Genomic DNA, 24,085 nt, shown 5'->3' with positions numbered 1-24,085 from the left:
TACGTGTAATAATGAGATATGGCACAGAGAAAAAGTATTGAACACATGAAGAAAGAGAGGTGCAAAAAGTCATGAAACATCATGACATCAGCTCAAGTATATCAGTGATTAGAAAGCAATCTTGCAACTTAGTGAAAAATAATATCAGCTGGTTCAACTGAAGGCCTATAAAAATATGTCTCACTACCGAGGTACCACACAAGATACATCTCAGGATGAGTAAAACTAGTGAGCTGTCTCAAGACTTTTGCAACCTTATTGTTGCAAAACATACTGATACTATTGGTTACAGAATAATTTTTAAACTACTGAAGGTTCCAGTAAGCCCTGTTGGGGCCATAATCCGGAAGTGGAAAGATCATCATTTCACCATAAACTGGTCACGACCTGGTGCTCCCCGCAAGATTTCAGACAGAGGAGTGAAAAGAATTATCAAAAGAATTGTCCAAAAGCTAAGGACCACCTGTAGTGCACTCACCTCCATGGCCAGTACGACTCCATTGCTCATGAAAAAGCATGTTCAGGCATATTTAAAATTTGCTCAACAACATTTAGACAAGCCTGTGAAAAACTGGGAGAATACAGTCTGGTCAGATAAGACCTAAATTGGACTCTTTGGATGGCATAATACACACCATGTTTGAAGGCCAAAAAGCACTGCATATCACCCCCAAAACGCCAGAGCAATAGTGAATTTTTTAGGTGAGAACATCTTGGTGTGAGGCTGTTTTCCAAGCTTATGGCAGTGGCAAACTTCATATGATTGAAGTAACAATAAATGGACAAATGTACCTAGACATTCTTTATAAAAATCTACTGCCATCTACCAGGATGATGAAGATGACACAAGGGTGCACATTTCACTATGACAATTATCCCAAACAAACAGTCAAGGAAACTCTCAATTTATTTCAGAGAAGGAAAATAAAGCTGCTTGAATGACCGAGCCTATCACCTCACCTGAATCCAATAGAAATTTTTGAAAATGTCACCCGAGCAACGAATGTGACTAGTTTCTCCATACAGGGGGCATCATGAAGCTGTCATCACCAACAAAAGCTTTTGTACAAAGTATTAAATAGATTTCAGTAAGCGTGTTCAAAACTTTTCCCTGTGTCAATTCTTATTATTACATATAACTTAATTTATGGACATCTATGGGTTGATTTCTTTGCCTGTGTGGATTGGATGGGTTGTTACTGACATCTGGTGAGAACTTAATGTCAATAGCACCCTTACGCCTGGGTCACACAAGCGTATAACACGGCCGAGTGCTATCCTATGTATTATCAGACAGCACTCGGCCCAATGTTATACAAAGGGACAGAACAGCTCAGCGATTGTTTTCTCATGTCAATTCGGCACAAGAGAACAGTCACAGTATGATGCGATCGGCAGCGAGACTCGGCTCCCACACACCCATACAAGTCTACGGGTGAGTGTGAAACATCGGACTGCACTTGGATGTCACCCGAGTGCAGTTCGATATACGCCGAGTCAGGCAATGGAGCAGATGGATAAATTACTTTGTCCATCTCCACTGCACCTGTGCTGAGAGTCTCTCATGCGAGAGCACACAGCACTGACATTTGGCTCCCGCTAACAGCAGCAGAGTTGGAGCTGAGGGTCATTAGCATATCGCGTCGGATGCCATACGCTACGGTGATTCCAGCCTTAGAAATATATTTGCTTAGAAAATAATATTGATGACGTGTTCAATACTTATTTTACCTGCTGTATATCTAATGTACTAATGGCCCTCACATTGCAACCCACCAGAAAAATACAGGTAGCACAAGAATTATTTTAGTTTTTATACCTACAGAGTAGGGTGAAACCAATGATCTCAAGATAAGTATGTTCTCATGTTCAGAAATTGCATGGTGTATACTTACATTAAATGTCCAAGAAAAGAGAAGAAAATTTGACACCACTGCCGCCACCTTGATGTGCACTATAGTGCGGTACAAACTCACACGCCTGGGCTGCATGCCAGCTACCCACAGAACAGGTGCTCAATCCAAAGAAAAACATGCATGGCTACGTTGTATGAAAAAGAACAAAAGGGATGGCACTCACCGTTCCATCCCTTTTGTTCTTTTTCATACAACGTATACTTACATTATATCTCTGTCTTGTTTTATTCTGGACATTATAAACGATGGACCATTGTGCCTATCACTTGCAGTGTTCTATTTGTGCACCACTCTGGTTCCTTGATAGCTGGCACTTAGAGGCTGTGTACCCACGTTGCGTTTTTTAAGCATTTCTGCAGCGCTTTTAGACAAGCATTTCTGCTGCGGAAATGCTTAAGAAAAGCATCCAATGTAATTATAATGGAAAACACACATGTTGTGCTAATGGTGCGTTTTTTTCCACTGCGGAAACGCTAAGTGGAAAAAAACGCAGCATGTTCATTAATTTTAAGTTTCCGCATACATTCAATTGTATTGCAAAAACGCATAGGAAAATGCATGCGAAAACGCTTACCAAAAGCGTCAAAAACACTTACAAAAGCGCTTCATAAAACGCATGCGTTTTCCCGGGAAGAGGGTGTGCGTTTCCGCTCAGGAATATTCTGCATCAAAAACGCTACGTGGGCACATAGCCTAAATGTTCGATTTGCTCTGTGGATTTACATTGATACTGCTCCTCTATTGAGTGATATACGTCTGTTTAGAAACTGCATGGTGCACGCCTACCGTGAGATTACTGTTTTCATTAGAAGTTGTGACCGAATCCTCTGTGACGTCACAGAGGTGTGGACCTGACTGTGTGATATAGTTGGTCCAGGCAGAACTTATCGTGTCCATGTTTGGGTGTGATGTCACTGATGGGGAGTGGCTACATCTTTAAATGTCCGATGTTTTGTCGCCACCATTAACTATACAGGATGCAAATGTAGCGTCCTGTATAAGGAAATGTTATATACCGAGCAGTCATATCATACTGTAGATGTTAGCAATCATAGCTAGGTAGATGGGGCGGGACTGCACATCTAGCGGAAGATATGTATGTGACCCAAGAGGACAGTGGGTCTAAACTATCAGTATTTTTGAGGCAGACTCAATGTTTAATAATGAGTAAGGTGTAATAGAGGGATATTTTTTGCTCTGATTAACTCATGCTATAAGAAGTTATTAAGGCTTTGAGACGATCTGTCAGGGAACAAGTGCAGTACTAACATGAAAATTAGGGCTATGTGCAATTATAGTTAGTGATTAGTGACACATGCAATAAAATGAGTGACAATATGGGAATATGTTTGTGAGCAGATAAGTTTCCTATGAGGGGTATATAGTGGGCTATTGGAAAGTCAATTAGGTTTAGGACAAATTGTCTGCTTTAGGCTGGTTTCACATTAGCGCTTTTTAAGCGCACGCATGGCCGGGAGTAGCTCCGCCCCCGAGCCGGCTCTCTGCCCGGCGTGCCCGCCCCTTGCTTGTAGCGCCGCCTCCTAGCGGACAGCGGCTCCTGCGATCAGCGCACCCTATCTTTAGCATAGGGTGCGCAGATCGTGCGCAGGCCGTGCGCTAGTTGCGCTTTGACCTGCGCTGCGCATTTTTGACGGTGCGCCGTGCGCGCCAAAATCCGAAAAGTTCGATTTTGGTGCGCACGGCGCACCGTCAAAAGTGCGCAGCGCAGGTCAAAGCGCAACTAGCACACGGCCTGCGCACGATCTGCGCACCCTATGCTAAAGATAGGGTGCGCCGATCGCAGGCGCCGCTGTCCGCTAGGAGGCGGCGCTACAAGCAAGGGGCGGGCACGCCGGGCAGAGAGCCGGCTTGGGGGCGGAGCTACCCCCGGCCGTGCGTGCGCTTAAAAAGCGCTAATGTGAAACCAGCCTAACGACTGATAACCACTAGAATTACAAATAAGAGCAGATCTGCTAGGAGGATAACATACAACTTTTACTATTTTTAGATACGATTTTTCCCTGTACATCGCCAACATTGGAGTGACCACCATTAGAGTGGCTAATAAGTCTATCAGATGTATGATTAGTTCTGAGTCTGGTGTTTGCCTGTTTGTGGCTAACTCTGTGACTTTTTCAGTAAACATACTGTAATCAAGTGTATGAATACATTATTTTTTGTTTTGTTTTTATTATTTAGTCTCATTTAATCAAATATAGGTTAACAAATAAGTCTTCTGATGAGTCTTTGGTGAGCACTAGTGATTGGTTATCACCTCAATGTTCGGACCAGTGGGTTCAGCCAAACAGTTGCAAAAAGTTCAGGTTCGGGTCCGGTTACTGTTCTGGTACCTGATCCCGAACTTTTCATTCATTCATGAGTATGACAGCATTTCAAACAATGCTTCTGATCGGCGGTAAAGACAGCTTGAGCACGTATCTGTAATCGGAGGTATAAAGCTTACCTCTGGTCACTGGTGTCAGATGATGGGCCTACTTCTCACATCAGCTGATGCCTGCTGACGCTAATAACAGCAAGAGCAGCAGAGGTTGATAGTATTCATCAGCCGACTTTTGTGCTGTAAATAAATAATTTTAAAAAAACGGCACGGGTTCCCTTGTATTTTTGACCCATCCGTCATTCATGGAGTCTCACGGTGCAGATGCGCGTTCACCGCAGTTCAAATTAACTGCAGTGAAATTCTCCCGGTGAACTGCGGTGAACTCACCTCTGCACCGTAAGACATTTTTCTCACGGTGCAGAAGTCAGACAGCTGCGGTTCCCATGCTGTCAAATGACAGTGTGAGCCCGCAGCTATGATTGGAGGTATAAAGTTTACCTCCGCTCACTGGTGTCAGCTGATGTGACTACTGCACCCATGAACCGACACCTGCTGCCGCTACTAACAGTAAGAGCAGGCGCAGCTGATGGAAGCATTCATCAGCCAGCTCCTGTGCTATAAATAATTTTAAAAAAACGGCGTTGGTTCCCCTATATTTTTGATAACCAGCCAGGCTAAATTTACAGCTAGGGGCTGCAACCCTCAGCAGACAGATTCAACAAGGCTGGTAATCAAGAACAGAGGGGTCCCCATGCCGTATTTTTTAATTATTTAAAAAAACTGCATGGGGTCCCACCCATTTTTGACAACCAGCCTTGTTAAAGCAGACAGCTGGGTGCTAGAATTCTGAATAAGATGCCATAGATATTGGCCCCCCCAACCTAAAAATAGAAGCCCGCAGCCACCCAGAAAATGCTGGTGCTTTACCCAGATCTCCCCACTTGCCCTGTAGCGGCTGCAAGTGGGGTTCATATTTGTTGGGTTGATATCACCTTTCTACTGTCAGGTGACATCAAGCCCACAGATTAGTAATGGCGTGGCATCTATAAGACACCTATCCATTACTAATCCTATAGTTGTATGGTAAATAAAGACACTGCCAGAATAAAGTATTTTATTTGAAATAAAACAAACACAGTTTTCAATTTTTATTTAAAAATGACAAGAACTGTTATACTCATATAACGCCTAATTCCACTGAAGCCCTCATCTTCTGTAATGTCTGGGGGGATAAATAGCTTTCTGCCTGTGACAGTCCAGGCTGAAAACCACCGGTGTAGGAGCTGCTGTGAGCGCAGCGTCAGTGACTAGCGGTGACATCATCGAGGTTACTGCTGGTTACTGAAGCTGTGTTCCCAGTCAGCAAATGAACTGTGGTGACCTCTGCACCATGCAAAAAATCTCAAGGTGCAGAGGCAAGTTCACCTCACTTCACAGGGAAAATTTCACTGCGGTGAATTTGAACTGCGGTGAACTCACAGTGGGTCGCGTGGTACCAAACATATGATTCCACATCATTCCACTAACCTGATGAACCTCATGAACTCATCCTTCTTGTAAATACTACAATACTTTAATCAATTAAGAAAATGTGTGAAACGACCTATCACACCATTTATGTGAGCCACAAGAACATCTGCAACTTTTTAAAATAAATTGCTACATTTATTCTTAATATAAAAATTAAAAGGCTCATTTAGGGTTTAAATATACCTTCTTATATAAATAAAAAAGTAATATTAAACTATATACCTTTATCACTCCCATAGTAGTAGAAGATGTTGTTACTCCGTACACACCAGCGCTTTTGCCATTCTGATGCAAAAAAGCTGTGATCTAACATGGAGAAAAACAATTCAGTGTTAAAACAGGTTGTCAGACTCTTGCTCACATCGAGTTTGGAACCTACATCAAAGGCCTTGATGAGTCTACCCTTACCTTTGCCCAAATATAGTTAAAAATGCCAATTTCATGTGAAACAATGCTAATACAAGAATATCTCAACATGAAATAAAAACCCTTGACAAGTTGTAACTTTTATCACAATGACTGTGCCCCCCCCAGTAATAAAGGTGGAAATTTTCCTTTCAACCAACTAGACGTATGCCAAAGAAGGTCTGTGGTAAACGCCCAGTTGATTGAAAGGAAAATTTGCACTTTTTTTTAACCAGGGGGCATAACGTTGGAATGGAAGGGCATAGAAGACAAAGAAAAACTGTTCCAGAATCAGTAAAGCAGAAGCGATTGTCAAAGGTAATCAATCATATTAAATTAAAAAATCCAGAGAAAGGTCTTCATAAAGATCAAAAAGTAAGTAAGGACTCATCTAAATGTTCTGGATAATCCAGTGTGGTTCAGTTCTGTGAAGAAAAGTAATAGAAGTTTCTAAAATTAGGAATGTTCTTCCTTCACACCTAGACAAAACATTTTGACTCAATAAATATTTAGCCAACAATATAAAAAACGCATCCATGGGTGAATAAAAAACATATGCCCAGAATTTTCGGTAAGTCCACCTTCTTTTACTTTTTGGGTTGGGAAGGTGGAGGGATTGGTGTACTACAAGTTGGCTCCCTGGATCCATATGTGTCTAAATCTACACAGTACTGCTGTATACTTCTTTGTCCGCTGTCTTTCAGTGGTGGTCCACTACATATTACTGCATGCTCTGCACGGAAAGTAGACATCCCCATATACCGGTAATCTCTTTATAAAGCCCAAAGGACTTGACTGCTGTATGATAAAGAATGTGTTTTTCTGGTGATTATGAGTAATGCTTTATTAATGGGCTTGTACAGGATTAGAAAACATGGCTGCTTTCTTCCTAAAAACAGTGCCACACCTATCCACAAATTGGGTGAGATATTGGTAATGGCATTCACTTCCATGGAGCTATTCTTCAACATTAAATACAAGTGGTCAGGGGTACAGTGGTTTCTAGAGCTGCCATATTTTATAATCTTGCAAACACCCTCTAAACTATCTTACTCATGAAGGGGTTAAGAGAACATTTGAGCACAAAACATTGTATAAAATAAGTACATCTGGCTTTGATATTTTATCACAGCAATATGGCATACCTTTCCTTCGCTTCTCAAGATACCCTCCTTTTGTAACATGAAGATCCTGAGCAGCAACTGGTGGATACACATTTCCTAGAAAATTAAAAGTGGTTTTGCAATGTAATTTCCTTGTCAGAATTAATATATATCATACCATGAACAGCACGTAGACCATTCTTACATATACTAAAGCAATTTCCAGAGCAGGTGGGCTATGGTTGCCAGCATGCTGTCCTCACAATGAATGAAGTGCAGGACATAATCTTGGAGCTGGTTTCCTAATCATACAGCTGTTTTTTATAATAACAGATCATATCCAGCCCCGTACAAAGATTACAGTACGTCGAGCTATGAGGAATCTCAGACATCTGCTCCAGAAAATGTTTATTTGCCATTTACCTTAGATTTTGTAAAACCAATTTTACACTATTGCTGTGTCTATAATAATACACAATTAAAAGTTTTCAGTTTCGATACAGAATAACCTGAGAATGAACCATGTGCCAACACTTCATTTAAAATCAGTTATATCTGGTAATGGAATCATATTGGGGAACTTCTAACTGAGCATTTAACTACTTTTCTAAAAAATTGGTGAAGAAATCAAAAGCACATGGCGTTGTTTGATTTTTTTCTGCGCACTTTTCAATCTGCAGAATAAATATTATATACATACACACTCATGTATAAATATATATACATACGTCCGTGCGGTAATAAGGTAACTTAAATGTCTTTATTTGCCAACTTACAAATTAAATCCGAACTTTATCCCCCAGTTCTCAGCCGGAACGCCTGTATCAGTCCGCTGCCATTGGCGACTGAACCACCGTATAAGTCACAGGTGCAGTAATGGCTTTACTTTCTCTGGCTCTGGCCCGTGTTCAATTTTGCACAGACGGGAATATACAGAGCCTCCTGCTCTGTTGCTTGTAAATCGATCCTGACAAGCCCAACCCTTACTTGAAACTTTGAATGGGAATCGTGGGCATGCGCCTCTTCCAAGACCCAGACTGGAGGGAGAGATCCATCCCACTACCTACCTACAGATCTCTCCAAATATAAAACTCCATGTCAGGTTTTCCTAAATCTGCCTTGGTGAAATAGCTTGACCAAGTCCACACTCAGTTTTACTTTGCATTGTAACCACAGGTGTGGCTGTAATTACAACGCTCTCCAGCAGATTCAGTATGTTTCTATGTACATCCAGGGGGACACGTAATGACCCTCGTATATGATTATCCTCTCTGCCTCGTAATATATACTTACTGTATATTAATAAAAAAATATATTTATGGAGGAGATCATGGCAGACTCAAAGGCACTACCAGACATTTTGGAGGTTGTGGCCTAACTTTCCATTCACTCTCAAATTTAAAACTAAAGGGAGTTTCACACATAGCGAGATCGCTAGCGGTATCGCTCGAGCGTCACCGATATTGTGACGCAACAGCGATATCGCTAGCAATCTCATTAAGTGTGAAATGTAGCGGCGACCGGACCCCCCGCTGGCTATCGCTGATCGAGCTAGAATGAGCAGGTCCATTTTTCCATCATTGGCGTCCCACTGGCAGCACTCATTCGCTGTGTTTGAAGCTTAAAAACGACAAGCGACGTCGTTACCGACGCAGAGCTCAGCGATACAGGTCTGAATCGGTTACAATTAAGTTGTGTGAAAGGTACTCAACAACCAACGAGGTCGTTATGCAGATCGCTGATCTGACTTGCATCGTTGATGAGATTGGACTGTTTGAAAGCTATCTAGCGATCATGTAACGACGTACCAGCGATCTTTGCCAGGTCGGAGCATTATCGTTATCGCTGGTGCGTCGCTACGTGTGAAGGGGCCTTAAGATTTGAAGAATACTGTCCCATAACTTTAACCCTTTCGCACCAAAGCCTGTTTTCACCTTCGTGATCAGGCCAATTTTTTCAATTCTGACCACGGTCATTTTATTCAACAAACAAATTCGGACTTATATTAATTTAGCCGAAGAAGAGATCCAGAGAATAATACTAAAATCCCATTTTATTATACAAAGTATTAAAATCAAACATGAAAAAATAGTAAAAAATTAACAGAATGCCCAGAAGGAGGAATTATAAACCATACTAATGTAAGGGTGGAAGTATAACTGTGCCAAATGAATAGGAACGTATCTTTATTTTTTGTAGAAAATATTCTACCAATATATCACGGCTATCAATTCAATCTATAGAAACCTCTATCATAGAACATCACCAAAGTCATATCTATCATATAATACACTCAATAAATAAATGGTGAAGTTTATGTCACGAGGTACAAAGAATCATAGATATCAGGCAAAACCTGCAAAACCTGCAGCAACCTTAAATAATTAAATCCACTATCAAAAGACATAAGCCAATGACAAAGTATGAAGCACAAAATAATGAAAGTATTTCTGTAGCAATGAGAGCCCACTTAATTTACAGGTTGCGCGTCTCTAGAAGCAAGAGCTGGGCACAATGTACTGGGCACTACAATAGCAGATTTGCAATTTTTAGTAAGCAAGATCCATTGCTGCTTTTTTCTGGAAAACACCAGTCAAAATCATCACTAAACTCGCAGATAAATTCCCAGAGGGGTCACTTGATGGGGAATTCTGCTCTTATAGCATTTAGGAGCTCTGTATATGGAGTCCGCATATTATTTTATGAAAATTTGTTCTCCAAGAGTCAAATAGCGCTCCATCCCTCCAAAGTCTCACCGTGTGGCTGTGCAGTAATGTACAGCCAAATATGGGGTATTACCACATTCACTGAAATTGTGTGACAAATGTTGGTGCCATTTTACCCATTTCCCAGGGTGAACATGTAAAATATGGGGCTAATACAATGGTACAAAATTCTGTGACAATTTGTTTGATGCCACCCTAGATTAATTAATTAAAAGGTGCAGTTTGTAAAATGGGGTCAGTTATAGAGGGTTTTGTTGTTCTAGTATCTAAAGGGCTTTGCTAATGTGACATGGCACCTGCAAACTTAGCGTACTCAGGAGAAATTGCTTAATAAATTGTACTTGTCGTTTTCTCCTATTACCCCTTTTGAAAATTAGAAACTTAGGGCCTAAGCAACATTGAAATGGAAAAAATGGTAATATTTCATTTACGCAGACCAAAATTACACAATTCTGTCAATCACCTGAGGGTTAAAAATACTCAATACTCCCCTAGATGAATTCCTTGAGAGGTGTAGTTTCTAAAATAGGGTCACTTGTGGTGGTTTCTGCTGTTTTGGCATGTCATCGGCTCTTCAAATGTGACATTGCGTCAGCAACCTATACCAACCAAAATGGCATCCCTTCCCTCTTGAGTCATGCTGTGCGCCCAAACAGTAGTTTTCTGTCACATATGTGATATTGGCGTACTCAGGAGAAATTGCTTAACAAATTTTGCGGTCCATTTTCTCCTGTTACACTTGTTAAAATAAAAATTTGGGGCTAAATCAACATTTTTGTAGTAAAAATTATTTTTTTATTTTCACGGCTCAACGTTATAAAAATTCTGTGAAGCACCTGTTGTTCAAGCTGCTCACCACACTTCTAGATAAATTCCTTGAGAAGTGTAGTTTCCAAAATTCAGTCCCTGGTGGGGGTTTTCTACTGTTTAGGTACATCAGGGGCCGTGCAAACATGACATGGTGTTCACTATCTATTCCAGCCAATTTTTCTAGTACTCCTTCCATACTCCAACAGTATTTTTCCACCACATATTAGATATCGGCGGAGAAATTGTGCAACAAATTGTACAGTTCATTTTCTGCTATTACTCTTGTGAAAATAAAAAATGTGGGGGCTATAGCAACATTTTTGTAGGAAAAATATATTTTTTTTTACTTTCTCGGCTCAACGTTATAAAATTCTGTGAAGAACCTGCAGGTTTAGGGTGCTAACCCCATATCTAGATGAGGTTTCAGAATATTGAGGAGTGCAGTTTTTAAAATGGTGTCACTTTTGGTTATTTTCTGTCACACAGGCCCCTCAAAGTCACTTCAAATGTGATGTGGTCCCTAAAAAAATTGGTTTTGTAAATTTTGTTGGAAAAATTTGACATTGCTGATAAATTTTTAACCCTTCTAAGATTCTACCAAGAAAAAATATGCTTCAAAAATTATGCTGATATAAAGTAGACATGTGGTAAATGTTATTTATGAACTATTTTATGTGATATAACTAGCTAAAGATTGTAAAAATTAAAAGTTTGAAAATAGCAAAATTTTCAACATTTTTGCCAAAAATCCGATATTTTTAGTAATATACGCAAAAAATGTCTACTTAAATTTACCACTAGCATGAGGTACAATATTTCACGAAAAATCAATCTTCGATCACTTTGACATGTTGAAGCCTTCCAGACTTATTACCCCGTAAAATGACACTGGTCAGGATTGGGAAAATTGGCATGGTCAGGAAGGTGAAAACAGGCTCTGGCGCAAAAGGGGTAAATGACTAGAATTGGATTAGGCGGTGATTTCCATACTCATTAGGGGGTTAATGTCCTTAGGATCTGTCATGTCAGTAGTGCAGACTCGGTCTCACGTAGCTTTCGGCTGTCACGGCTCTTTCAAATTGTTTCGTTTGGATAGTACATAAATATAATTTCCTAGTTGTCAGTATACAAGATGGCATGGCATGGGAAACGTGATTGATACTAAATATGACAAGACCTCTTGTGTAGTTTCTTCTGTAAAAAAGCAGAAGCTGAAGTGCTGGTACTTTATCTCCCTGACTTACAGCTTAAATCACAATGTAACAAATAGTACTTGACTTTGTGGAAATGTTTAAAAATGTAATCACAAAATGACAGCTAGAAGAAAAAAAAATAGACGGGAGGTTGAGCAAGGTCCGGAGGACACATCATCTAAATTAGCCTTATTACCAGAAGCCGCTGAAGTAAAGTAAGAAATACAATGAAAACATTGTAATTCAAGGGCAATTTTTTATATCAGTGAGACAGTAGCGGCAAAATGAGCGTACTAGAGATTCATCTTTCTCAATAACCTGTGCCAAGAGCGAAAAGAAGCACTCGGCTAAAGGGCCAATCAGATATTTTAAATATCGCGCTGACTAAATTTCCGTCATGTGGCAGCACACATTCTCTGACATTTCCTGCTTTTAACACTACACAAACCTATCTTTAATGTTAGAAGATAAGAATACAATATCATTGTCTCTGTTAACAGCGGAGATGCCCTTTTGGTGACAACTGTCAGTGTTGTTTTTTTCTCATTTTCTTCTTATTGTGACGGAAGGGCTAATGCACCGAAAGGTTGGGGAGTTAATATGCCCTCAGACAATGGGATTTCTATGGTCGCATAGACCATTACAGGCATAATTGACAGTAAATTAACTCGTAGTGAGACTCCAAAAATGAAACATTAATTCCGATCTATCCATGTTTGCACAAAGTAGTAGAACAAATTATACTATTATACAGTTATTACCAAACTTTAACACCAGACGAGAGTCCAGGAATTCAGACCACTTAATTTTTAGTAAATATACCTATAGGCCATAATTTCTGTATAGTCACCCCTGACATTGCCCTTCTTGGGATGAGTCAGTATATATCTACATTTACAAGTTAATAGTTACTCACATTCCCTCCCAATGAAGAGAATTTTTTTTCAGATTTTGTATTAAACATGTCTTTTGTCTCTTTTAGTATATATCTGTAATAAACCTAAAATAATGGTTCTGGAACACTGTTACTTAGATCTATTTAATATGCAAGTTGTCTATTCAGAGAGGAAGAGGAGTAGAACTCTATAGCGCCACCTGTTGGAAACAGCAATCCTAGACGTCACTATTGACCCTTTAATGAGTCTTGCAATGTGACTTAGGATAAAAGACAAATCAGAATCTCAATTTGCAGACACTGTGTTTCAGGGTATTGCCCCTAATCAGTGCAAAGTATGAGAACTGATTTGGCTAGGTTAGAGGCTATGGATTGTGGTCTAAGGGGTAACATTTCTCCTTGTGGAGAGTGACATTTCGGCTCTGGCATGCCAATGTATGGAGGAATTGAAATCAATAGCGCCACCTGTTGGATGCAGATCTATTAGATCTATTTAGTGTATTCTTCCTGGTAATTTATGAATAAACAGAGTTGACCTATTGAAATGGGTTATCCCATAAAAAACATATATTACCTATCCTGTGAATAATTGCTGGGGTCTGACTGCTGTTACCCCCACTGACCATGAGAATAGGGGTCCCAAAGTCTACACATATGTCCATTGCTTCATTGATAGTGCATTTAATATAACAGTCACCACCATAGTAGAAGTGATTATATAGTTAGAGCTGCCACACTGCATGACCTGTGACATGATACACAACCCCACCATTGTAGTAAAAATGTCCTATTCTGCACCCAGTTTTAAGATTCCAACACAGCTGTTTCTGTTAGATTGTGCTTGAATCTACATATTCTACATATTATTATTTATTTACAGTGTTTTACTCAACATCATATTCCACAGCGCTTTACGTACATCATCATCATTGTCCCCATTGGGGCTCACAATCTAAATTTCCTACCAGTATGCTTTTGGAGGATGGGAGGAAAATGGAGAACCAGGAGGAAACCCACACAAACACAGGGCGAGCATACAGTCTACATACAGAAGTTATGAAAATGATGATTGTTATTATTATCACGTGTGGTATAATTATCTGCTCACACACCTTTGCGCAAGTGTATCTGAAAGAACTGATGCTGTTGTGAAAGGCAAAGGGCGATCACACTAAATACTGATGGATTTAGTTTTCTCCTTTGTTCATTCACTTTGCATTTTACTAATTGATAAAAATATCTACTAACACTTCTGTTTTTGAATGCATTCCTACTTTGCAGCATTTCCTCGACATCTTCCTAAAACTTTTGCACAGTGCGCGCACACATACACTATAAACACACATACGCTATATTTATACATGCAGTCTAACAAAAATGTATAAACGCAAATGCCATAGAAATCTTCCTTTGAAAATCATCTAAATGTGAAAAGTCTGAGCATCTGACATTGTGAATTCTGCCAGTGCTGCAAAATTTGTCATGGCTTGACAGAGCATTAAATAGTACAGATGTTTCTTAATATAATCCCGTAATTTTTTGTAGGATCCATACGCTCAGAGCGGTCTTTAGGGATCATGCTGCGATAACATGGATTAAGTTCCATAAATTACCAGTTGAGTACACAACAAGAATAAAAATAGTATACTATATATATATATATATATATATATATATATATATGAATATAGAGTACATATATATATATATACAGTATATACATGTATAAATTATGTGTGTCTATATATATTACTTTTCAGGCAATTTTCCTTGTGGATTAGATGTAGTACAGCTATTAATGCTGTATCTTTTTTGGCTCTCTAATCCATGACTGGACCTTTTCTCTCTCACTACTTGTAGGTACTGTAGTTACTATTCTATTTTAGTAAAAGGCTAAACTGCAGCTGCATCCCCTCCTCTCCCCTCCTCAATGCCTTCTTTGTTACACATCACACATTTTCTTTTCAGGAATTGAGCAGGTTTCTGAACATGCCATTTTCGCCTTTTAGATATATTACAAAAGTTTAAGATATCTAGATGTGTAGCTGCCTTATGGAAAAAATAACAATATACTAAGCAAAATTCAACGAATTTCAGAAATTAACAAACGACTAAAAATTCTTTCCAAAATGATATATCAGTGGTATGTCTAGAAATTCCTCATAATGCAATTCCTATCTGGCTCCAAACCCGAGGTTACTAAGCATTTTATAAACTGGTCCTAAGCAGGTTGAAATGAAATATGGCAGAGAACATTCCCAAAGGCAGAAAAAAATCTCTATTTAAAGAGGTTGTCCGACCTCAGGCTACAAGTCTGCAGTTACTGCTGACTTGTGCGTCCTCACATCGTGCACACTGTGTGCTGTGAGGATTCTCCGATGCCTGGAACGGTGGTCATGTGACCGCAAGTATGTGATTTGCATACTTATGTCCACATTAGACGTGTCTGGCATCACTGAATACACTTATATTAAACGAGGATGCACATGTTTAGTCAGCACATGACTGCATGCATGCAAATTTTGTGGTCAAGCACCCGCCGCTCCCTGGGCTGACACCGGAGAATCCCTCACAGCGCACAGTGCGAATGACATGAGGATTCACAAGTCTACAGTCACATAGAATAACAGCAGACTTGTAGCTTAAGGCCGGCCAGCCCCTTTAATGAAATATAATTCAGCATCCACCGATCTGTGGTGAGATGGGTGTGTGGACTAACAGACTTACCATAGAGCTTGTGCACCCCTCCTCTTGGATGATAAGTTCAAATGGAAGGTGGAGAGGGAAGAAGTGGCTCAAAAGTGGAGAAATAAGCAGATTTCTCTCATTGGGTATATTACAAAGTTTTTTTATTTTCATTCATACTATGGATTTATGCAAAGTTTGTTGCTAATTATGCAAATTGTCTCTTCAGAGAAGAAGAGGACTAGAACTGTAGTGCCACCTATTGGAAGTAGCAATCCTAAAAGTCAATGTCGACCCTTTAACGAGCCTTGTTACATGACTTAGGATAAAAGCCAAGCCAGAATCTCAATTTGCAGACATTGTGTTTTGGGGTACTGCCCCTCGTCAGTGCAAAGTGTGACGCAAGGAGAAATGATACTTCTTGGATGCAAAGTTTGTTGAAACAACAGTGACTATTTAATCATTTTGTGCAGATTTTTATGGTATTTCATTTGGTGTATTTTTAAAGTGCACAAAAAAATGTTAAATCTCTTTCACGTGTAACATTGCATTACCATCTATACAATTTTCTCCCTTTATTGTTAATTTTATTCTATTCTCCAAATATCACTTAGTTCACTCACTAGGGGCTCTTCAGACTGAATTATAAGGAGATGTACAATTTCTTTTATTTACTTATTTTAGCTTTCTAAATAATGTCCAGTCTAGAAACACAATGAGTTAGAATAAAGCAGCGAATAGATGAATACAGGATAGCTCTGATGGCGCCATGCACTCGGGGTTCACAAAGAGACACAATCCTTTTATCCAGGACAACCTGGATCACTGCATATTCCAAAAAATGACAGGGTGTTTACATAGCTCTCAGCAGAGCTCTGTTGAGCAAATGTGGACACCATGCAAGAAGAAAGCGCAATTCCATTGATGGGCTTGCCTTTGAATAGATCAGTGCTCACATTAAGCTTTTAACTCTCAAACGAGGTTAAATTCAGCAGCAGCTAAGACAAATAACTAGTTGATAACCAAATGCCATGAATTTATGTTATTTTGCTCCTGTTATTACTGCTGTGGCTCAAGGTCCCCATACACATTACACTCACGTCAGCTGAACCCGCAGATACTGTTGAGCTCAGCCGACCATCTAATGTGTATGGGCCCTCCTAATTCTTCCCTCACAGATGATGTTGAGGGAAATAAGGATCAGTCATGTCCAATTTCAAACTGCTTATCCATTAGTAAACAACACAGCGGCGCTCGGCAGAGCAAATGCCCCTGTGCTTGGAGAAGTTGGGAGATATAGCTTCCAGCCAAACGATTTTCTGAACTATTGTTTGTCTTACTTATCATGGTTACATGATTAGAATTACCACCCTCCATGTTTGTCCTGTCTTGCATTGGTCTCCTTCCACACCCTGTAAACATAAGGATGATCCATATTACACTAATGGACATTCAGTCATTAGTTTACAAAGAATCATCTACCCGTAGGCTTACTGGACTAAAATTGGCCAGTAATATCAGTATCATTGAAGTGGGCTAATACGTAAATTATGGGATACGCAGCTGGCCGGTACTGTCCGTGTCACTTATCTTCCAAAGTATTGGTCTGGTTAAAATGCAACGCATCCAATGACTGTTTCCCCAAGCATTTGGTGTTACGGAACAGTTGGGCCTATACACATTGTTTGCCATACAATTTTCAACATAGCCATAAGAGTCAGGTGAAATGTAAAGATTGACTATATGTCTGTAGCCCCGGCCTCCCTGCATGCTTCTCTCCTCCCCCGGCAGGGATGTCGGCTCACTTACCACCGCAGCCCCATCCCAAACTTCCTCCTCTGCCTTCTCCGGCTGCTGCCCAGGGTCTGCGCATAATGTGAAGACCCCCAGGCGCTGTGTTTATAGTGCAAGCATGCACTCACTCCTTAAAAGAGCCATGTATGCCATCCTAATGTGTCCCCAGTCAATGGCTGGGAGACTCTTATTATTTAAGGTACCTCCACCTGAATGGAAGTGCCTGAGCAATGTGTATAGTTAGTCTTTTGCACGCTTGCTAGTTGTCAGGTCTCCAGTTACCATCAGTCAGTCTACCTGTCCAGTAACTGTATGTCCCTACTTGCCTTGTCTCCCTGGATTTCAGCCATACTTGAGAGCACCTGCCTACCAGTATATCAGCCATTCCCCCCTACCTGTATACCCAGGGGTGGACACAGACTGTAGTGGGTCCCTGTGCAAGAAATTTTTCAGGACCCCCCCGCCCTTCATAGGGCAACAAAGTTATTTGTTATTTGTTGTTATCTAATATTGAGGCTATGCAGGGCTGGATATAATATCTGTATAGAATATAATGTAACGCCACATAGAATATAATGCAGCCCCCCCCATATAGTATAATGCAGCCCCTCCATAGAATATATGGCAAGCCCCTCATAGGATATAATGCAGCCCCTTATATAGTATAATGTAGCCCCTCCATAGAATACAATATAGCCCTCCTCATATAGTATAGTGCAGCCCCCATAGAATATAATAAATATAATACAGCCCCCCTATAGAATATAATGTAGCCCCAAATAGAATATAATACAGCCCACCTCCCCATAGAATATAATGTAGCCCCCATATTATATAACACAGCCTCCCCCTATAGTATATAATGTAAAATGTACTCACCATGGTATATAACACAGCCGCATAGTATATAGCCCAGCACCACATGGTATATAGCCCAGCCCACCATGGTATACAGCCCACCATGGTATACAGCACAGCATGGTATATAGCCCACCATGGTATAATACAGCCCACCATGGTATACAGGCTGTATACCATTGTGGGCTGTATAATACAGCCCAGCATGGTATAATACAGCCCAGCATGGTATATAGCCCCCCAGAATGGTATAATACAGCCCACCATGGTATATAGCCCCCCAAAATAATATAATACAGCCCAGCATGGTATAATACAGCCCAGCATGGTATATAGCCCCCCAGAATGGTATAATACAGCCCAGCATGGTATATAGCCCCCCCAGCATGGTATAATACAGCCAAGCATGGTATATAGCCCCCCCAGCATGGTATAATACAGCCCAGCATGGTATAATACAGCCCAGCATGGTATATAGCCCCCCAGAATGGTATAATACAGCCCAGCATGGTATATAGCCCCCCCAGCATGGTATAATACAGCCAAGCATGGTATATAGCCCCCCAGCATGGTATAATACAGCCCAGCATGGTATAATACAGCCCAGCATGGTATATAGCCCCTCCAGCATGGCCCCACAGTCCAGTACTCACACTGATTTAAAAAAAAACAAAACACACTCCTCATCTTCTCCTCGTACCTGCATTGCTCCCAGCTCCCGTCTCCTCTCCTGCTCTGCCTGGTACACAGTGAGAGCGCAATGACATCATCGCGCACCCACTGTTTCAGAGGCAGAGTGGGGAATGATGGGAGAGGGAGCATCAGCTGACGCTCTCTCCTCCATCATTGCCTCCTTCAATGGGGGGTGGAGTCGGCGCTGGGGGCAGGCGGGCCCCCCTGCCTCACAGGGGTCCCATAGTGGTTGCGTGATGTGCCGCTGGCTGGGAGCCCCTGGGGTAGTGGGGGCCCTAGGCAGCTGCCTGCACCTAATGCCGGCCCTGCTCAGGAGGAGTCAGACCCACTCCCGCCACCTCCAGCAGCGCTGCTCTCCTTCTTGCGCTGCTACATATGGCTAATTTGAATTTTGAAATAATTAGCCATGTGGTGCTGGAGGGGAGGGGCCCCCTCTCCCCCGGGGCCTGCCACTGCTCATCTGTATACCAGCCTGTACCTGCCATGCTCACCTGTATACCAGCTTGCACCTGCTGTGCTCATCTGTATACCAGCCTGCCCCTTCCGTGCTTACCTGTATACCAGCCTGCACCTGCCAGTACCTATCTACTGTATATACCAGCCGCACCCATAAGCATCTGTGGTTCCTGTTTTTGTGCTGTGCCTTACTGCACGAGCTGTACTGTCCTTCTAAGCCGTTCCAGCTACCTGTCCTTTGGGGGCCAGCTGCCATGCGTCCGTGGTCTGTCCTGGTGTACCACCTGGTGTCCATCTGGAGCCAAGTCTAACCCCACCATCAGGGGCTCTAGTGAAGAGTTTGGTGCTCATCTAGTTATGTCCCTCCAGGTTGTACTAGGACCACAGCACAGTGGTTCCATCACTCCCGTTACAATGTCTAGACTATCAGCTATTTATTGGTCACATTCTTTTACAACCCAGATGATTGCTAATGAAAAAAATGAATTGTAACTGGTGGCAATGATCAAACAGTAAATATGAATGCAAATATGTGGTAGGTTCAAAGAATAGACACTAAAAGGCCTCATACACAGTTAGCTAAAATCATCTAATCCTGTGAGATTCAGCAGGACAAGACAAATATCTTATAAGTATGAGGGATCCATAACTCTCCCAACTATGCTATTGAAGGAAGGGGTAAGGAAATATTGAGCATACTGAACTTCACAGCTCAATAATTTTGTTAAGGAGATAAGAGGTGTCTGTCAGCAGCTTATTCCCTTTCCTTATTGCAAACACATGTACGCCCAGACAGACCAAGAGTGCATGGGTGGGTCAAGAAGAATAGCAGTTTAAGGTAAAGGTATCTAAGGGTCCCATTTCACATAGCGACGTACCAGCGATCCAGACGATACGACCTGGTAGGGATCGCTGGTGCGTCGCTACATGGTCACTAGTTAGCTGCCAAACAGGCAGATTTCTTCAATGACGCACCAGCGATCCTGACAGCAATACGACCTGGTAGGGATCGCTGATGCATTGTCACACAGCAGCTATTTTGAACGATTCCAGCCTGCGCCCCTGAGTTCTGTGTCGCCAACGAGGTCGCTCGTCGGTGTCAAGCACAGCGATGCATGCTGGCCAGCGGGACACTGATGATGAAAAAATGGCCCAGGACATTCGAACATGATCAGAGATATCTAGCGGGGGGGGGGGTCGCTGCTATGTGTCACATGTAGCGAGATCGTTGTCGAGATCGCTGTTGCGTCACAAAATCAGTGACGCACTAGCGATCTCGCTATGTGAGATGGGGTCTTAAGAGGTATGTGCCAAAAGAAACCAAATATACCTTATAATTAGAGGTAAGCAAAAAAGATTTCCAGGACTTTCATCTGGCATCCGTATTGGTACGCTATGGCAAGTGAATCAGGGCAGTGTGAATTTCCTCGATTGGCTCTCGTATGTTTGCATTTGGGGCATTTGTGGCATTTACAAGGTCATGATGTTGTAGACGCCTTGTAGGTGCCTAGGATGACGGCATTCATGTGCAGGACAAGACTTTTTGCACTGCGCTGATCCAGCTACCACAGAGTACCAACATGACTGCTGGACCAGGGTCCGCAAAGCTTTTTGCTTAACTTTTAACACTTATGTATTAGGAACTGAAAATGGGGACAAGATCTCATTCTATAATCCCTGCCTGGGGCACCAAATAATCTAATCCTGTACATAACCAAACATTTACATTGGTTGTCCTCTACTAGACAACCCTTTGTTAATTATTCTAGGGTGCTGCATCAATTTAAAAAGTTCTCTGCTTGTCTCCCAGACCGTTGTTGATCCTCCACTCTCAGCCATGTGTCTCTGGCTACTCTCCTGACATTAAATGGAACCTGGCATGCGAAAAACTGCTATTAACCTGAAGATATGGAATGAACCTGCAGGTATATAGCGCTCTAAACCTGCCCAGTACCGGCACTTAGACCCCTGTGGCCAGCAGGAAATGAGCTTTAATCGTCTCGACAGCTTTTGACTTTCAGTCACAGGGGCATCCCTGGCGCTGGTTCAGTTGTGTGTATCGAGAGCGGTGGCTGAAACCGCACCCCTGGCACTGACTGACAGCCAGATCTAATGCTGAGCTGGCTGTCAGTCAGGGTTGGGGGCGCAGTTACAGCTGCCATGCTCTATACACGGAGCCTATGCAGTGCCGCACTTATGACTGAAAGCTGCAGGGAGGAATAAAGTTATTTTCCTTCTGGCAGCAGGGGTGTCTAAGTTCCAGGACAGGGCAAGTTCAGAATGCTATAAACCTGCAGATTAACCCCATATCTGTAAGTTAATAGTGTTTTTCACTTAACAGGTTTCCTTTAAGAATCATAAGTGACTGCTGCAGTAAGTCAGTGATTGGATGCAGCCTTCATTTTTCCATTTACGTGGAAGAAACACTCTTGCATGGAAACCCTGCACAGATAGATCAGCAACCGCTGATTGGCTGTAATTGTGACATTATGACTCAGGGCTACAAATGGAGGAACAGCGCTGATCTAGGAGGTAAGTATAGATTATACTATTATTATTTATGCAGCACCCTGGGGCGATTAATAAGGGATGGTCTAGTACTGGACAACCCCTATGGTGCATGCACATCAGATCTAACCTGTTGAACACACAATGCACACACAATTTTTAATGGAATTAGTACAATGAGATGATGATTATGTCTCAGTATCAGCACTTTTTTTCTACTAAATCCTTAAATCAGAAAAAATTGGCACAATTTTCTAATTTTCTCCTAAATTTTGCTTATTTTGTGCCACATCTGTGTTATTGACTGATTTACACCTGAGCGCTGGAACTCTTCATCTTCCCTTTCATGTATAAATTCAGTTGACGGGTTCCCTTGTCTAAGAATTGCTACATTCTCCACATTCACAGTTAAGAAATCATGTGTAACATTACAGCTTAAAAAAATTGTACAAATGAATTCTGTGCCCTAACCCAGCCATTTATCATATAATACATCTGTCAATTTCAATAATGCTCATGACAGGAACATTGGTGTGAATGATGAAAACTTCACCTAACGTCCAGTCCGGCAAGTGAGAGCTGTTTCATCTTCTTTCAGAGTAGCAAATCAGTAATCAATATTTGTAAAAGCGAGCTAATCCTTTGTAAAATCACTGCTGCAGTGACTTAAATTTGCTCAATCTGCACAGTTAATCCCTCTTCATCTGCTTGATCCCTTTATTTATTCTAACCACTTACAATGCTAACTATGCCAGATTAATAGATCTCCGCATGCTACATGCGATTTGACAGCTCACACAGGTTATTGATGTCAAGCTAATCTTTATAAACATTGCCCTCCACATCTGTGCTGTTTTATGTCAGGCCTGCTACATCAAAAGTTTACAAACAAGCATGATACGAACCTTACAATGTATGAGAAGCCGTGTGTCGGCTTTTACCAACAAAAGGAAAAATTCTTCTTGGATATTGAATTTTTTTCTGTGATGTTAAGATAAAAAGGTAGGATTCTTTTTTGCATTTTTTTTACATTAGAGAAATGTTATGGCTGTACAGGCATTTATCGCATTATAAAAATAATTCCTTTTTTTGTAGAGATCTGATGTGCCTATATGTTCTCCAATTCTCCGATTGCTTTGCCTCTGAAGAATCAGGGACGCATAGTTGCACTGAAGTTGTCTCCAGATTTCGGTGGTCAGCGTCAGAGCCCCACTTACAAGCTCTATTCGAAAGTTTGTAAGCCCTGCACATGTTCAGCTACTACTGCTAGACTGCAAAGGTGGTCAATGACATAGATAAGAATGGGAGGACTCTTAACAGAAAGTGAATGGCAAAGTTGCTTGTTTTTACAAATGCTTTGCATTTTTCCCACATAAGAACATGAAAATCAATAAACTTTTAACAAAAAGAAAAAGATAATTCCAATTTTAATTCTTACATCTTTATTTTTTTTTTTTCTTTATTTTTTGTTATAAAGCGCTAACATATTCCGCAGCGCTTTACAGTTTGCACACATTTTCATCACTGTCCCCGATGGGGCTCACAATCTAAATTACATGGGCAAGTTTATTTTTATTTCTGACACTTAATCTTCCCAACTATCATCAAAGAGAAAAAAAACAAAGACAGAAACATAATGATTTAATACCCTGCAGTAAATAAATAGCATAGTGAATGAAAATAATATACGGCACTAAGTTAACATGTTTTTTGATGAAAAAAAAAATGCAAAAGCCATCCCACCACTCCACGGTGACCGTAACTGGGACAGCAGTTTATATCCTAGTTTATACCTTTGCTCTTTTTTCAGTCTGTTTGCATCATGTGCATATAAAAGGTGTGTCTTGCCTTTCCTTTGAAATGAGCATTATATTGATGTGGTCTCCCATGTCTGTTTGCCCACTAGTTGGGTCCAGTTTTTCTCAGCCCTTATCTACATGCATGTCACTTGACAAACGCTAAGGTTTTTAATATTAGAGTAAGGACTGTCCCAATTACGGTCACCGTGAAGAGGTGGGATGGATTTCGCATTTTTTTTATCAAAAAACTTGTCAACTAAGTACCCTATTGTTATGAATGAGTCACCGCAGGAGGAAAAAACAAAAATACAAGCTAAGTCCAGAAAACCGGAGAGGTTGGTAGCTAGCGGATTGCAGACCCCTGATCCTATTC

At 41.2% G+C, this 24,085-nt stretch overlaps 1 protein-coding gene across 1 annotated transcript in view; it reads right to left on the bottom strand.

Moving 5' to 3' along the window:
- SKAP2 (src kinase associated phosphoprotein 2) overlaps positions 1-24,085 on the bottom strand; it is a 330,712-nt gene that overhangs the window by 92,557 nt on the left and 214,070 nt on the right. The window contains exons 5-6 of the mRNA XM_073581374.1: positions 7,338-7,412; positions 6,010-6,093 (exon numbers count right to left, since the gene is read on the bottom strand). Of these exons, the coding sequence (XP_073437475.1) occupies positions 6,010-6,093; positions 7,338-7,412 (159 nt within the window). The remainder of the gene's footprint in view (positions 1-6,009; positions 6,094-7,337; positions 7,413-24,085) is intronic.

Source organism: Dendrobates tinctorius, unplaced genomic scaffold, assembly GCF_039654945.1.
Source record: "Dendrobates tinctorius isolate UK_male_01 unplaced genomic scaffold, ASM3965494v1 ptg000070l, whole genome shotgun sequence".
NCBI classification, from domain to species: Eukaryota; Metazoa; Chordata; class Amphibia; order Anura; family Dendrobatidae; genus Dendrobates; species Dendrobates tinctorius.
Note: the sequence above shows the minus strand (reverse complement) of the source record. Positions and strands in the feature narration are given on the sequence as shown.